This window comes from Phragmites australis, chromosome 2, assembly GCF_958298935.1.
Source record: "Phragmites australis chromosome 2, lpPhrAust1.1, whole genome shotgun sequence".
NCBI lineage: Eukaryota > Viridiplantae > Streptophyta > Magnoliopsida > Poales > Poaceae > Phragmites > Phragmites australis.
Window position 1 is genome coordinate 44,159,851 of NC_084922.1, and position 17,483 is coordinate 44,177,333.

Sequence of the window (17,483 nt, forward strand, 5' to 3'; positions counted from 1 at the left end):
GATACCAAAGGGAGAGCGAATGCCTTTATCTTCATGCTATATGTTCTCTACCTGAATCCGAAGTCTCTGGGTTCACTCGGAGTATCCGGGTTCAGAGCAATATCCTATCTCCTTTATCTGTTGAAATCTTTACCATTTCTGTTGGACATGTAAGACTTATTATAATAATGTGTGATAAATTATGTGGTGATGTGATAGTTGTCAATTTTTAAATTGGTAAGTCCTCATCTATGTTAGTGTGAGATCTTTATGATATTCTATGGTGTAATGTTTGATTCTCTCTTTTTTATTATGTGATATAATATGTCATATGCATCACGGATTATCATGTTCACTCGCACCATTTGCACCCCATGGATGCTAAGATATAGGGGGAGCTCTCGCAAAAATTATTTTAAATATATGCATTTTATCTTAGAATTTAAAATCTTTAATTCAATTATCTTTCGTAAGCTTTAATCGTGTTTTCATCAATCACAAAAAGGGAGAGATTAAAAGTGCATCTAGGCCCCTATATGAGTTTTGGATAATTGATGACAAACGATTAAGGTACTAATGAGTTTATAAAAGTTATGAACATGTTTTATTCCCATTAAAGAAGTTAAATGACATTGGTTGAAGGTGTATGCCCTAGAGGTAATCATAGAGATGATTGTATCACACATCTATATTCATGTACTACCGAATAATGTGTTATTCCAAGAATGACTATCATTTATATTGATTGACAAGTATGTGACTTGTTGAAAGTGCATCTAGGACCCCTAGTGGGTTTTGGATAATTGATGACAAACAATTAAGGGACTAATGGTTTTATCAAGTGTATGAACAGGTTTTAGTCCCGTTGAAAAAGGATAAAAGATGGCCATGCCCCTCAAAAAGAAAGTAGAAATGACATGAAGAGACTCTTAGATTCCAACTATTTTTTAATTTGAATTTTGAGTCTTAGAAATGCCGTACTATTAAGAGGGATGCTTTTTGTAGTTGTGGTAGTGTCTCAGTGCTCAAAGTGTTTTATGAAAACCAATTTTTGAGAGACACCATCACTCACGAACACCGGGGTCAAAGAGCAGTTTTGTCTGGTTCCGGAGTCTCCGGGTTGGTCCAAAAACTCCGGACTCTGTAGGTGTTCCGGATTCTCCGGGTGAAACTCCGAGGAGATCTCTCGGTTAGGCTTTAATTCTGTGCCCGGACTCTCTGGGATGGCCCGGATACTCCGGATAGTGCAAATGTTCTGGATACTCCGAGTGAGTCTCCGAGAAGAGCTCTCGGTTCCGATTTAATTTTAAAGCCCGTAGTCTCTGAGTTAGTTCGGATACTCCGGATGCTGTTAAAGTCCCAGAGTCTCCGAGTGAGACTCCGAGACAGGCTCTCGGTTTGCTAAGGATTTCACCCGGAGTCTCTGAGTTGGTCCGGAGTCTCCGAGGTCTGATGCTTTCAGAACTTCCGGGCATCCTTCGAACTAGAGTTCTAGCCGGTTTTTCTCAAAGTGTTACCTGGAGACTCCGGGTGAACCCGGATACTCCCGGTCAGTGTAACGGCTAGTTCTGACAGATTAGGTGCGTGGTTTTCTGTGCTACCTAGAGACTCCGGGTGAACACGGAGACTCCGAGTCCGCCTGAATTGCACAGTAACAGCTAGTTTTTAGGGGAAGAGTATAAATACCTCTTCACCCCCTATCATTTAAGGCTTGCTGAACCACCAGCTCATTTACTCTCTCTAGAGCATTCAATAGCCCTCCCAACCCCTCTAGTGCCCAATCTTTGCAAAGATTTGAGAGTATGGTTTGGGGAGTGAGACTTGGAGCAAGAGAGAAAAAGAAATTCTTTGAGCATTTGAGTTATTGCCAAGCTGCGAATTGCAATCTTTTCTCTTGAAGCTTTGTGCTTCAAGACGGCAAGAGGTCACCCGTAGAGCATCCAATCGCTGTGGAGTGTCACGGGGAGTTTGTATTACCCTCGATTTGAGGAAGAACCCTAGCATGATCTTTATAGTCGCTTGGGTGAGGATAGGGTTGTAAAAGACCTGGTTCTTTGTGAGCTACTCAACGGAGACATAGGCACTTCTTTGTGAGGTGGCCGAACTTCGTATTTAAATCTTATCTCCATTTAAATTATTACAAGTTATTCATTCAAATTGCTAATTGAGGATTTGCCTCAATTTTATTGCTTACGAGTATTTAATTGTACCTTTATTGTTAAGTAGAAAATATCCATCTTAGAGATACTGTGATAGCTCATAGTATCTAGTAGATTCTCTTAAGCTTACTTTATTTTTGAGTTCCTGTATAGTCTGGATAATCCAGGTGAACTCGGATACTCCGGAACTCGGAGTATCCGGACCTGCCGGAGTCTCCGGACACTGTTTAATCCGCTGCTGAGTTTTAATTTTTAGAATCGACTATTCACCCCCCTCTAGTCGACATCAAGGACTTTCACTTGTCCATGAAACTCCTTGTTTAATTCTTAGTCGATCCCTGGTCGCGTATCATTGTGATGATACATAAGACCAGCACATGTATTGATTGATCATCACGTTTCATGGATCATAGGTATTGAGATACTATGTCAATAATGTGAATATTTATGTTAGAGAACATAATATTGGATAGACCCACCTTGAGATACTGTTGGGATTGTTATTTATGATGTGCCATCAGTTGTTATCTCAAATGATGTAACTGTAGGATCCTCAGACCTGAGATCGTCATTGATTCCCAGAATGTGTAGTGGCATACTTTGAGGCTGCTAAACGCTATTCTGTAACTAGGTAGTCATAAAGGTAGTTTTCGGATTTGTCATGAAACATGTCGTGGGGTATGAGCGATCAAAATAGAATTTGACCCTCCTTGATAACGGGAGAGATATCTCTGGGCCCCTCGAGGTAGTTGGATTGAGAAAGTGCATAGCCATGCCAATATAATTAAAGAGTTAATCATGATGAATCCACTACTTGATCGAGTAAATGGTCGGGCTATCACAAGGGTGGCACGTATCTCGTCTTGAGCTTGACTGGTATCGTGAGGTGAAGGGATCGATGCATGTGTATATCAAGGTTCAACCGATATGATCTTTTATGTACACTCGGGAGTCAATATGTCCTGCTAGGGACCACTATTGATTTTAGTTTGGAAAGGGTTTCCGAGTCGTAGCTGTTTGTACATGAACCTAATGAGTCACACACTTAATGGGTTGGAACAAAACATGCGAATTGGATTCGTATATGGGTTTTGATTGGATTGTGATCCATGAGAAGTTAGAGTCCTAAAGGGCTTCCAACGTGGGAGCCCATTGGCGAGCTCTATATAAGGAGAGGCGTGGGTAGGGCATGCTAAGGTTGAGCCACTCTGAAACCCTAGCCGCAACCTTCCACACGATCTCCCAAAACCCTTGCCGCACATGAGGTGCTAGCACATCGGCGCTCGGCGTTTCTGCCCAGTACGTGTGAATACCGTAGAGGCGCTATTGCTATTGTAGCACTGATCTTCTCGACGAGTTGAACACGACGTGTTCGGGACTGGTCGCCTACCGTGGTTGAGGAGCACGACCACCTGCTCGGAGTTGGTTAAGGAGCACGACCACCTGCTCGGAGTTGGTTGAGGAGCGTGACCATCTGCGCAGGGCTGGTTGCGGATCTGATCGAAAAGCTGCTCGAGGAGTTTGACGCGCACGGCGTTGGATCGGTCTACTCCAACTCTTCTTCCGCTGCACAGCGTGTCGAACGGTAACAATCTATGATCTCCTACTAGCATGATTTCCTGTGTAAATACGGTAATTTTTTTTAAGGCAAGCATAGCCTGCCCGTTCCCCAACATTGGCATCCCTAAAAAGGAAAAGAGAAGCGGCATATAGTCACTAAGTCGATTTAAATTGATTTTATTTTCAAATTTAAGTATAGATATGTTGTTCTATCAAGAGGGATGCGTATAGATTGACTTGAAGATATCTCAGTGCTCAACGTACCCATCTAGACCAAAGAATAGACACAAATGACCCCACAAACATCAAAAATTTAAATGTCTTAGTATGGACTCGGAGTCTCCGAGCTGACCCGGATACTCCGGATTTCGGTGTGTCAGCCGGAGTTTTCAAGTTCAGCTCTGACAGGGGTGCTCTATTAGTTTTTTTATTTTACCCGTAGTCTTCGAGTTGACCCAGATACTTCGGGTTCTGTCAATCATCCGAACCCCCCGAGTTGGGTTCCGGACAGAGCTCTCGGTTACGCATTTAAGTGTCAACTCGGAGTCTCCGGGTATAACCCGAATGTTACGGGTTAGTAAAAAATCACTGTAACGGCTAGTTTTTTTAAGGAGAGTGTATATATACCCCCACATCCTCTTCTTTAAGATACCGCTGTTGCTAAACTAACTCGAGATAAACACATTCATAGCCATTCAATAGCCCTCCTATCTCATATAGTGCATCAAATATTGCAAGATTTTGAGAGTTGGGTTGAGAAAGTGAGATTGAATGCTGGTGAGCATAAATTCATACTTTGAGCACTTGAGTTCGTCATCAAGCCATCAATTTGCGTTCGTTTCTCTTGGAGCTTGGAGCTCCTAAACGGCTAGGTGTCACCCGGAGAGCATCCAAGCTTCTAGAGTGCCTTGGAAAGTTTTTGAAGGTCATCCTCGCCTTCACAAGGGAAGATGAAACTTTGAGTAAGCCTGTCGATGTATCAGGAACCGGGGGTCCCCGAATCCCGAGGCCAGGCCAGCCATCCGTCACATGGCGCCATCCCGCAAGTTCTCTCCTGTAGGATGAGAAAAGGTCAAGTCCCGGGAGAAGGTGCTCGGGGCCACAGTCGGTGGCCCTCGAGTACCCCAGTTCCCTGATGATCCACGGAATCCAAGTATCGGGAAGAAAGTGCTCGGGGAGGTGTCCGGTCACCCCTGAGCACCCTAGTCCCCCGACGATCAGGAAAGCTAAGTTCCGGGAGAGAGTGCTCGGGGCTGCATGCGGCAGCCCCCGAGCACTCGGTTCCCCGAGGATCCGTACAAGAGTGCTCGGGAGAGAGTGCTCGGGGCTGCACGCGGCAGCCCCCGAGCACTCGGTTTCCCGAGGGTCCGTACAAGAGTGCTCGGGAGAGAGTACTCGGGGAGGTGAACAGTACCCCCGGGCACTCGGCACCCCGAGGACAAGGAAAGGCTTTCTTGGGAGAGAGTGCTCGGGGATGTGAACAGTACCCCCGAGCACTCGGCACCCCGATGACCCAGAAAAGCCCCCGAGGGACCCACCGATGAGGTGTCGACCAGTCAAAGGCCTGAAGCCGCATTTAATGAGCGTGCGTGGCCTGTCGCCTCCAACTGCTCCCGCCGCGCTCAGCGTCAGTTCCTGCCATGTTTTGGCAGAGAGGCGTGGGGTTATTAATTGCACGGGTCCCGTCCCGTGCCATCCGGCTTGTCTCGTGATAACGTCGTAAGGACCAAGGCGTTGTCTGTCGCGCTGCTGTGGCAGGGGAACAAGACAGGGCGGGTACGCCGGGTTGCTCTGCGGTTGCCCGGTGGGCCCCCTCCACGGCGCCCGTTGCCAGGGCATTTATGGTAACGGATGACCGGGCGTGCGACGCATTTTTCACCCCCGGTCACTTCGCCCAGAGGAAATGATGACGTCCTTTCCATTTATGGCGTCTCGGAACTCGTGCCCCCTCCTTCCATTCGGGGCATGTCGCGGCCGGCGGGTACTTAAAGTAGCCGACGGCACAGAAGCAATAGGGCAAAAAAAGAAAAAGAGGAGACGAAGAATAGCAAAACAGAGACCAAGAGCATACACGAAGAACACAGCGCAAGAGAAACACTGTGAGGAAGGCTAAGCCTAGTTCCAGCCGAAGAACAGGGAGCCTCAAGCTCTTAGATAGACCAACATTCTTGTAACCCGCAACATCCTTGAGGGACTTCCTCAGGAAAGTTATAGCATCCATACAGGAGTAGGGTATTACGCCCCTGTGCGGCCCGAACCTGTCTAAATTCCGGTGCATTTACTTCTTCTTGCACTAGGTCAGCACCCCCACCACCGGCCGTTGCATTCATTCTCATTTATTTCTCCGACGAACGTATTCAGGATCATCCCCCCGGCCGAATCTCTAAAAAGGGGTCTCTCGGGATCCCTGCGACTGGAGTTAATCCTCCGACAAAGCCCTAGCTCGATCTACGTGATCTCTTGATGAGGATAAGGGTTGAAAGAGACCCTGCTCTTTGTGAACAACTCAACGGAGATGTAGGATCGTTTGACCTGAACTTCAGGAAACAAAATTGTGTCTCCTTTACTTTATTGCATACTTTCTCGTTCTAGTTGATCTTTGAGGAAAATAGATCGATCTATTTGTTTGCGAGTTTGTAGCTGCATGCGGTCCGTAAAAAAATATCTTTAAGCTTCCTTTGAAACATGTGGTAACCCTTAGATTCAATTAGGCTTGCTTAGGTGTTCTTAGTTTTTGATTTCCTGCCATCCAGACTATCCAGGTTGAGCTCAGAACCTCCAGACCCCAGAGTCTCCAAATTGACACGGAGCATCCAAAATTTGTAATTCGCGGTGAAATTTTAATTTTCATGAATTGCCTATTCACACTCCTTTAGGCGACATCACGTACATTCACAGCGGCCCAACCTTGGTGTGGCCGATTCCTTTCGCGCGGCCGATGGATCTTTGCTCGACGTTGGTCCTGCAGTAGCGGGGTGCGGGTCGATGGCGCACTGTTGGGGCCTGGTCTTATAGCGCTGCCGTTCGGCATTCTGCCCATCCGATCGTTTTTTACAGCCTTGGATCCGTGTTCTATGCGTGGACGGTGCCCGAGGGCCTGTCCTCTTGCTGGCGGCAGCCGGTTGCAAGTTCTGTGTGTCGGCGGTGTGCAGTGGCTTTTGGCGGCTGGCTCGTCGTGCTGGGGGCGCACGGAGGCGAGTGTTGGTTCTAGCAGTCAGCTGCGCATTAGCGGTTTGCGGCCGGTGGTGGCGCCCGGTGGCTCTCAAATTCGCACGATGATGGAGCTTGGCAGTCCCGGTGGCCGCTTTTTTGCTCCGACTGGGCTTCTGCGTGGTGGCTGCAGTGGCGAAGCCACGTGTGAGTTATCGGCGACGGTGGGGCCTCTTGTTCGTGGTGGAGGCCGTGGTGCACGACAAGCCTATGGATCTTCGCGGTAGGGGGATGGGGAGACTCCGGGTGAAAGCCTCGCTCGGTAGTTCACCGGTGCCGACTACGGCGACGATCTTGGGCATCGCTCTTCCTCTTGGGGGCGCAGTCGTGGTGCCCCCTCGCTCTCCCAGCGGGACTCTTCGGGTGAAAACCCTGTCCAAATTCCTGGACGGGCGACGACGGCGTCTCCGGCGTCACTTCCTTCTTGAAGGCGTCGTCTTGAAAGTCCCACACTGCTTTGGTGCCCGGTCAGTCGCATGGCTGGGACGTTCAACGAGGCCTCTACACGCTCGATTCTGCCTCTTGCTTCGCAGTGGTTGGCGGGTATGTGTTAGGGAGTTTGTTGCGTGAAGTCGGAGCTGCTTCATCGTGGGGTGTGATAAAGCTTTGCAACGATGACATGCGACAAGCTCTCTCTTGCGGATGTCTTGGTGGTTGCTGTGTGTTTGGGTGTGGCATCAGGGGTGTTAGAGGCTGGGGTCTATCGAGGGAAGTCGGAGCTGCTTTGCCGTTTTAGTGACAAGTTGCAACAATGACTCATGTCGGACTCCGCTGTTTGTGTGTTCTAGGTGTGTGGTGATGTGTCACCCTAGATGACTATCATGGCCATTTCTTGCCGTTGTCAGGATTTTTGCCGGTTTTATCTCGAATAAACCGTACGATTGTAAGGTTTTTAGACCCGGTTTTCTTCATAAACCGGGTCAACTCCTTTCTTTTTTAGTGAATTGTAGGAACTCCTAACCCTTTTTGAAGGTTATTCGGAAAAAAGAAGATGAAGATCCATGTACTCAGACATTTTTCTACGAGACAAATGTCAGTACATTTTTTCTTTGAAAAGTAGATTTTAGTCATGTACAGTCAATTGATTTGTTGTACAGCTACCAAGTTGTTGTCAAGCTTGATTTTTCTTCTTCTTGTTTTTCGAAGGTCAACCATTGACATGCTGAATAAGTTCCTGTTATGCTCAATGATAGGTTGTTAACCATCTCATTCAGGTTTTGTTAACTGCCTGCTCTTTTCTCCAGGCAACAGAAAACGCAACTCTAGATATCCTTCCCGTATAGTATTTCACCTAAATGAGACTCCTCCTATCCATGTGATTTTGACTAGAATAGCCTCTTTTTTAGAGGAATAACCAATTTTTTTTTACTGGAATAGCCTTTTTGGAAGCTGTCTTTGTGATACATGTTTATCAAATCAAATTTTAGAGAAGCGACATATCTAGCAAAAGATTGTAGTTCCATAAACATTATTGTCACTTCCAGCAAATGGAAGTATGGAACATGAGGTTGGTTTTAATCTCCGCTGGTCTGCAGTTGCCAGTTGCTGTATGCTCTGCGTGCTTCATTTGGCTTCACAAATGAGAGATTTCTCCAAGTCTATGATTCAGCTCCCTCCATGATGTAACCGCTTCATCGGTGGCGTAAAGATGATAATTTGCTGCATAAAACACATTTTTTATGCCACTTTCCAATGATGGAGACTCCCTTAGGAATATTCAAATCTGTGCACTGACCGAAGCTTTTGGCCACGGATGTCCATCGGATATGGTGGGTTACAGATATTGCTTATCTATATTCGTATCTGCCGATTTTTTACCTGCGAATGTTCGTGGGCGAAAGGCCAGCGTCAAACTCGTCACCCGTAGATATACCTATTTACCTGTGTAGCGGTTGGGAAGGCTGGCAGTATGGAGTGATAAGACGAGGCTAGGTGGGGCAACGAGCATGGCAGTGTTGGGCGGCAGGCAGCGCGGCGCGCGGTGATGGGGTAGCGTGAGGCGGCACAGCGGGACGAGATGTGTCGGGGCGACGGTACGGGGCGGGGCGGTGGGGCAGCACGTCGCTACAAGGTAGGTCAGGGCGGTGCGGCGCGGGGCAGTGGGGTGGCATGGCGGGACGAGGCGAGACGAATCGAGGCGGCAGTGCGGCACGACGAGGCGGCGAGACAAGGTGGGTTAGGGTGACGTGACCCGAGGCAGCGGGGTGCAGGCGGCGACACGGTCTGCTGGGGGCGAGGAGTGTAGAGGGGGCAAGGGGTGGGGTAGCGGGGAGATTGAGTAGACGAGGCTCTGAGTGCCCGAGCTAAATGAGTGGCTGGTAGGCTGAGTGGGTGAGTGGATGAGGAGGAAAGCTATAGGTTAGAGGGTTTGAGTTTACCTGTCAGATAACTATATGGGTATATGAGTTTCGCATGTATATGTATGTTTTATTCATACTTATATTTATAATGATTTACCCCTCAAGTAGTATTTTTCACTCACAAATATACCCATAAATACTAAATTATATCCATAACTTATCCTATTTAAATATTTATTTACAAATAAATACGTAATCGGGATAAATGGTTATCCTACTTATAACTTTTACTGAAGTCATTGGTAAACCGGATCGATGGATTTCCTGTAACAGTTCATTTATAAAGATATGATAGCTGTCTGATTTACTGTTCACAAGTACGTGTACGTTAGCTTGATGGTTATGTAAAACTCGTAAGGAGTCCCCGTTGAGTTCGCAGAAGAACCGGGACGGCTAGATGCGCGGGTCCAGCTCCGTCGCGCTAGCGCACAGGAGGAGCCGTTAGGGGTTCAAACTTCCGGCCTGTAACGGTAACCGGGTGTGTTAGCCTACGCTACAACTGCTGCTTTCCGTGAGGCCATGGTCCAGGATGGCTTGGCACCCGACGACGCCGTCAGCCCCTCCGTTAGACGGCCGTGGCGGCCGTCATACGTTTTGTTCCGTCTCCGATCCGCATTTCTCCTCTTTTCATATTCCACCCCCTCGCTTCGAAAATTGCAAAAAAGGACGTTACAAACAGATGCCGCAGACGATAAGCGTTTGGCGTCTATTTGCATCATCTTAGAGACGTGATTATATATATGACCGCACGTTTTAAATCTTCTTATAGCCCGATGAAAGCGACATCTCTGAATTTTAACCATAATTATGACGTTGAAGTAACAAATGAGTATTTTCCCCTTTCTTTGACGAAGCAGATAATAACTTCACACTACAGGGGCCGATTCGGAAAAGATGGCGGCTAGTAATTTATTCCCCTGCTCCTCTCCCCCCTGACCTTCAACGGGCGAGGTTTTTTGAAAGATGCCTCTCTCCCCTTCAACACCCCTGACATCCAACCAAAGCCGTAGAGAGAGGTAGGGCAGCGGAAAGCTTGCTCTTTTATACCCTCCTAGGGTTTCGAGCCCCATCCCTCCCTCGCTCCCTTCGCGCCATCTCCCCCCGCCCATCGCCGCCGATCGATTCGCTGTCCGGAGCCCCAATTCGATCCCCCAGTCGCTCGATCTGGGATCCGCTAGATTCGTAAGGCGGCGTTTCGTTCGATCTGTTTCGAGGGGTGGTTGCTGGGGGGATTTGATCTGAAGTTTGGTTTCCTCGATGGTGATTTTTGCGGTTTTAGGTTTGTGGTGGTGATGAGTTGGTGATGGGGGCGATGGCGGAGGTGGTGCAGGAGGGGTGCGTGGAGAACCGGCAGCCCCTGGCGGCGTCGAGCTCGTCAGTGTCGGACGGCAGCAGCTATGGCGGTGGAGGACGGTCGAGGATGTCACCGCCGGTGTCTAGCTCGGCGAATTCCATCTCCGGTCTGAGGTGAGGCTACTTGCCCTTGGTTGGTCCTATCCACGGAGGGATCTGGGCTTTCAACGTTGGGCTGTACCGTTTGCTTTACCTTGTTTGCATGCTTGCTCCGACTGTGCCCTAGTGCGGTGGGTGTTCGGGGCGAGAAAAATGGTCCTTTATGGATGGGCGGTGGTTGTGTGGTTCTCTCATGGGTAATTTGCCTCGTCTGTGATGTGATGAGCGTTTCACTTGTAATTTTGAGTAGTTCTCGCCGCTAGGATTGCTCTCTTAGTGTAGCCACGGCACATGGGTATTTTGGTGGTTGTTGAGATGAGAAAGGGATTTCTGTTGGATGAATCGGGTCCCTGAGGTTTTAGCTGTTGCAGTTTGCTTGCTTATGATGAACCCACATGCTGGATTCGTATGAGTTTTAAGGAACAGCAATAGACCGCATGCTGAACTCATATGAGTTTAAGGAACAACAATACATGCATGCTGTCTTTATTCAGATGATGTTTCAGTGTGCTGTGGTGGTTATTTCAGTGGCATAGGCTTTATTAGGCATGTCTACGTTATGAATGTTTGAACTGCTGTGATTGCAATGCTCAGTTGTTTGTGTTTGTGCAGTAGTTGTTGTTTTGATGGCAAGGATGGGTTTTTTTTTTTTTTTTTTTTTTTTGCGTGTTATTCATGATTACTGAGGTTTTAGTAGCTTAGTATGGCCGGCTTGCAGTGTTGGAGATATGTTTTGTTCGTTATTTTCATAACTTCTGCCTTGTACAAAATGTGATCCTCAACTTCTCATCAGGTGCTAAGTAGTAAATACTGCTAGAGCACCTGTTGTAGCAGTAGTGGGGTAACTATACAGCATAATGGTTCAAAATGGAGGCCATTATAGTGATGTTAGCGGATTATATAGCATTTATAATGGCTTAGTTAGTGGTGGTGGCGGGTTTGCATTTTTTTCAAAATATATAATTATATATACTAGTTATGCAAAAAATTGATATATGAATTTATGATAAATTCCATGTTATGTTGACACTAAGAAGGCTATAAATATACATATATAACTCAAAGTTATGAATATTGTTTCAATATAGGAATATAGCTTCCGATGAATACTGTGCCTGCCCTGAAGCTAATCCACTATGGTCCACCGACCGCTATGTAGAACCTCAGTCCTGGTTTTCGCTATGTAGAACCTCAGTCCTGGTTTTCTTAGGCAGTTGTTCCTCAACACTGTTATTTTTTTATTCCTTGTTTGGATGTCCCAAGCCCACCCTAAAAGAATAGGGTTTGGCCGGGACTGCCCCCTTAAAAACATACCCTTAGTGATGAATGGTGCCATGAACGTGAACGGTCATTTTTTATTTTCCAACAGTGGCAAGAAGTGATGGGTGTTTGAGTATACAAGAGAGTCATTTCATTGGTGTAAGATTATTCCACTTGTGTTAGTAGCTGTATTTCACAAATTTTCAGGGGATTAGTTGTTTTGTTATGCTTGTGCTAGTGTATACTTGTGCTGTATCAGTAATTTTTGGCACCGAGTATGGTATTTCATGCCCCCAGTTGATAATTATGCGCCTTTGTTTTGCTAATAAACTCTTCATTATGTTAGGCGAACAAGTGGGCCCATAAGGCGAGCTAAGGGTGGCTGGACACCAGAAGAGGTCACTATCTCATTTTGTTTATTGTAAAGACCTAATACTCTAATAGTCTATGGCATGCATAAATGCTAAAATTCAGTGTCAATGTCTAGTTTGATTTGTTGATCTATCTAATGTGAACATATGCATCAGTTTCATAAGCCACCATTCAAGAAAGTTTCTTTTGTTCTTTTTATCATTCGTGTTTCCTCGTTGTTCATGGACTGTCTGTTGATATTTTTCTCGCTAGAAGTTTCTCTTTTCGATCATTTTGAATATAGCTATTAACTGTTACTAATTGGATTCAACATATGCCAACAGGATGAAACACTGCAGAAGGCAGTTGAAGCTTTCAAGGGTAGAAACTGGAAAAAAATAGGTTGCCTTTTCTTTCCACTGTACAACTCATATACTCAGTTGTCCTTATAGAAATAAGGTTTCACACATATTTGTGGCAATGTATGTAGTATGATTCCATGCTATTCTTAAGCCTCAAGTGTGCCCATCAAGTAGGGAGACATGTCTCTTTAATATATAGCTCTATACTTCTTACCATTTGAAGTCAAACATGGTTCCCCCTGTTTTTCTCTACTTAACTGTCTTTTTGCTATTAACAAATAGTTGTTTTGAACACTGCAACCAATGTTATTGTACCTTTCTAGTAGTAGAGGTTAAAATAACTGTTAACAATTCACATGGTGCACCAGAGGTTTTAGACTATTAGGAAATTTGCATGAATCAGGAATGTTAGCAGTAGGTTTTGACGTGAAAATCAACTGTGTATTTGAACAGATCTCAAGAGAATATGTGGTTAGATTTTGCTTCGTGTATAATAACCCCAAAGGTGCCCTCTTGCCATTGTTGACACTCCACAGACACTGCGCTAAGGGTCTGAATTTAATGCATTTGGCATATTGTTAATTGTATTAACAGCCCAATTGCCTGCTTATACTAGTATATGTGTCTACAAATTCCGACCGAGGAAAATGGGGTAGCAAAAAGTAAGAGCAGTTATTGGTGCTCTTATAGTAGGACTAGCTGTTTAATGCTGAACTATGGCATATATCTCTATTTTTCATGGATGCTAGTTGGTACAGGCATGCACATGTCTTGTTTTGGCTAGACAAAGAAATGTCAAACTTCTCTGGAAGTTATTTCCTTATATGTTTAGGTGTATGGTGAACTCACAGAAGGTATCTGTATCTATTTATGCAGCTGAAAACTTTCCTGATAGGACAGAGGTACAATGTTTGCATCGCTGGCAAAAGGTTCTTAATCCTGAGCTTATCAAAGGCCCTTGGACTCAAGAGGTTTGTAAATGCAGTGTTGACTTCACTTCACATAAAAAAAAAACTTCTGCACGTTGCATCCATGACATTTTTCTAGAGGAAGTTGTTATATCTATGTCATTTTTCTACAGGAAGATGATAAAATCATGGACCTTGTAAACAAGTATGGACCGACAAAATGGTCTGTCATATCAAGGTCATTGCCTGGCCGCATAGGCAAGCAATGTCGAGAGAGGTATTCATTCGGTCATGTACAGATTATTCGCAAAATTTTGTGTATCATTGTGGTAAACCTTCCAATTGATATTATTGAAGTACTTTCCAAAACAAATATGCACTTTTCATTGTCATATATCCAATCTAAATATTCGTGGAAATATCAATAGTTGAAGTTTCAAAAATTTGACTGCATGCATCCGAAAATGTAACTTATGTTTGAAGGGGTACATTCCTAGTTAGTTTTGTAGCCTAGTCTGTGCAGCAGTGGCACATTCTATTGCCTGAGAAGGAGAGGAAGTTGTTGGACGATGTGAGGAATCTCATCAGAAGCAAAGCTTTTGTTCTTCTGTAAAAATTGTCAGGGTGAATGACCCTTGTAATCAGTCTTCCTTTCTGTTGAAGTCATCCTCCTTTTGCGTATAGCTTTAGTTCTTCTATGCGCGTTACCTGGTACGGCTTGTTGTCAGCACCCTCTCCCTTAGTTTGTGAACTTTGGCTGACAAACTTAAGTTTTGCTGGGCTGGTTCCCTTTTGTCTATAAGTTTCATTAAGTTTCATTGCCTATTTCATACGCTGGAGCTAAGCTTGACGCAATACTATACGTAGGTGGCATAATCATCTGAATCCAGAAATAAGGAAAGATGCTTGGACCCCTGAGGAGGAAAGGGCACTCATTAATGCTCATCGGGTATATGGGAATAAATGGGCAGAAATAGCAAAAGTTCTTCCTGGAAGGTACTTCTACACAGCTTACTTTCCTTGGAAAATTTTGAGTGGTGCTCTTGCAATTATTGATATCTGACTTGTTAAAATGTGGGAACAACATGTGTCATCAGTTTCTTTTTCTTTTTAAAGAATAAGACATAACTGTGCCCTGATAGTTTATTTTGGAATATACTCTGTACTTTATTAGCTGTATAGAATTGTAAAACCACTGGATCAGTTCAGTAGAGATACACGGTGTTAGGCATGGCTTTCCAGTGATTGCTTCACTGGCTGTTAGTTCCCTGTTTGTTCAGATAAAAAGGAAACGCCGTTATAAATTAATCATACTATAAATACCATGCTGGATGCATGGATTTGAATAACGAATAGCATACTCCAGAGTCTATCTCAGGATGCTGTAAGATCAGAATGCTCCAGAGAATGATGTGAATTATAGGCATCACTTCCTCGTGTCATGAACACATCACTGCAATATCCATTGTTTAATTTTCAAAGTTTTGTTTATGACTGGTCCATGTCTCTGTGAAGGTCTTAAACTCTTGATTGTTTCTTTGTAAACGTTGAAATTCCATTGGTATTTTGAAAGGGTGCACTTATATAGAATTATCGGTATAGAACCTTGGGATTCCCTTTGCACTTCACATGAGTCTGGAACTCTGGATTCTGGAACCATGCTGATAGTATCTTTTCTTTCCAGGACCGATAATTCTATAAAGAATCACTGGAACAGTTCTTTGAGAAAGAAGTTAGATGTCTACAGTACCAGCAATGTTCTTGCAGCTCCGAAGCTAATTGGGTGTGATGATTTCAAGGATAAAAGGATGCCCATGGCTGCTGATAACCATCTTGATCTGAACAAGATGCCAAGTGTTGGTTCAAAAGATCTCCCTGGAAAAGCTCGTCATTCCAATTTGAGCCCTCTTTCACAGGCATACAAATTGGAACCTGTCAAGGACTGCTCAGGGTTCCTTTCTCTTTCCATACCAACTGCACAGCCTCTAGCTTCATATGAAATGTCACCACTAGTTGATGGTTCTGCTGTTACTTTAGCGGTGCAAGGTCTGGAAAGTGACTCTGTCCGTGACAAGGGCCTTGAAATTGATTCTGTTCATGAGAAGGGTTTTGAGGTTAGCTCCACACCTGATCCTGTGGGGGAGGTCTGTGCCATTCAATTAGAATCTGCGCTACCCAAAAGTAGGCCAGAATCATCTTTGAAGAATGAGGTGCATTCTACCCTTGGTCCTCTTCGTTATCCGATTCCTAACGTGGAAGATATGGCCCCTATGAGTTCCCCACTCCGTTCTGAGCATCATAGTGCACATAAGATAACACAACATTGCAGGGATGGTCTAATGTCACCGAGTGGTTATACTTCTCCCTCTCCAACGAATGGAAAAGTACCAAGTCCGCTAACTGTTGATTCAATTTTGAAGAGTGCTGCCGACAGCTTTCGAGGTACCCCTTCAATATTAAGAAGAAGAAAACGTGATAAATCAACACCTGCTTCAGATAATGAGTTGAAGATTGGTGGAGCAAGCACTGATAGTTTTTACACTCCTAATGGGAAGGGAGCTACTACAGATACACCGCGGTCTTTTAAAACTGCATCCTTTTTGTCATTGGGTCCTCTTGATGGGTTATTGACTTCTGTAAGGAGCTTTGATGTTTCACCACCGCATCAGATCAGGTCAAAAAGAATGGCTGCCGTGAAGACAGTTGAGAAACACCTAAATTTTTCAGCAGATGGATTGGATACTTCTGGTTCTGAGATTCTGAACTCTCCTTGCCATAATTCTCAAGGCACAAATTCTATCACGGATGCCCCAAGAACGCAGGAAAAGGAGCTTAATGAACATGCTACCCAGCTGGAAACTGTAACCAATGATGTTGTGCACACAATCGATTTGGATGTAACCTAATTCCGTAATGTGCAGGTATGCCATAGTTAACATTTTTAACCATGCATTCCTGCACTTGGGTGCATGTCGTTGGATGTCTGTTTAGAAGGCTTGATGCGCTTTTTAGTCAGTATGTAGAATTTAGTTTCCCGATTCTTCATTTTTTAAAACGAACTATTCCTAGCTCTGTTGGCACGGAAATGTGGGCTCTTTGACTCGAATATGGGTGCCTTTCTTCTTCAAAGAAAAGATACCTAGTTTTGCCTAGTTTTATGGGGGTTTTTTTCATAATTGTTTTTCTTCCTTGCCTTCCAGGAACTGATTCCGAACTGACAAGCTTTGCACAACTGTCTCGGTTCGAGCCAAAATGCCAATCAAGCACCACCAGTGGAGAAAAGAGCCTTCCACAATTGAAATGACGTACCAAGTACAGAAGGGTCATGGATTACCCTGTCATTTTTTGTGATCAGGGTGTACAAAGACTGTCTAAATTAAAATGACACTACATATAAGCTTACATTTTTTGTTGCATTTTGTGAACTTACAACTAGGAGTTCAGATTGTAGAAGACCACAGCTGTGTACAAAGAATAATACATTTAGAAAGTAGAAACATATAGCTGAATAAGAGCTTCCTCATTGGAATGTCAATTTTTCTTCTTCTTTTCCTTTTTATCTGTGCATCGCTCTTAACAGCAAGGGTCTGCTCTTTGTAGTAATAATAAAGCCTTATTTGCGGTCGAAAATCTGGCAAGAGCTGGTCAAGAAACTATTTATGACAGGCATCTGGCTTGGTTTCATGGTTGATGGCATGTTATCTGCTTATATACTGGTTGAAGGCATTCCATGTTTCGCTGTTGCGAACTAATCAAGCAAACTGTTTGCTGCATGTCTGAATCAGGCATGCTATCGTGCTTAATCGATAAGATTACAGTTTTGTTTACTTGAATTCAGATTGAATCTTGGTCCGCGTGTGACGTTGACTTTTGTTCTCTCGG

At 44.8% G+C, this 17,483-nt stretch overlaps 1 protein-coding gene across 1 annotated transcript; it reads left to right on the forward strand.

Moving 5' to 3' along the window:
- Nucleotides 1-10,204: 10,204 nt before the first annotated feature.
- On the forward strand, nt 10,205-17,231 carry LOC133909126 (transcription factor MYB3R-2-like). The gene is made up of 9 exons (XM_062351418.1): nt 10,205-10,450; nt 10,548-10,735; nt 12,327-12,378; nt 12,676-12,733; nt 13,570-13,664; nt 13,775-13,878; nt 14,469-14,597; nt 15,286-16,522; nt 16,802-17,231. Exons 2-8 carry the CDS (start codon nt 10,572-10,574, stop codon nt 16,505-16,507), a joined length of 1,824 nt encoding a protein of 607 aa, XP_062207402.1. The 5' UTR covers nt 10,205-10,450; nt 10,548-10,571; the 3' UTR covers nt 16,508-16,522; nt 16,802-17,231.
- Nucleotides 17,232-17,483: the final 252 nt, after the last annotated feature.

What these genes read in the sequence shown, in the direction of transcription:
- LOC133909126 (XM_062351418.1), top strand. Translation starts at nt 10,572, where the DNA reads ATGGGGGCGATGGCGGAGGTGGTGCAGGAGGGGTGCGTGGAGAACCGG. An exon ending in AATTCCATCTCCGGTCTGAG is followed by an intron (nt 10,736 to 12,326) that starts GTGAGGCTACTT and finishes TCATTATGTTAG; the next exon opens with GCGAACAAGTGGGCCCATAA. An exon ending in GTGGCTGGACACCAGAAGAG is followed by an intron (nt 12,379 to 12,675) that starts GTCACTATCTCA and finishes ATATGCCAACAG; the next exon opens with GATGAAACACTGCAGAAGGC.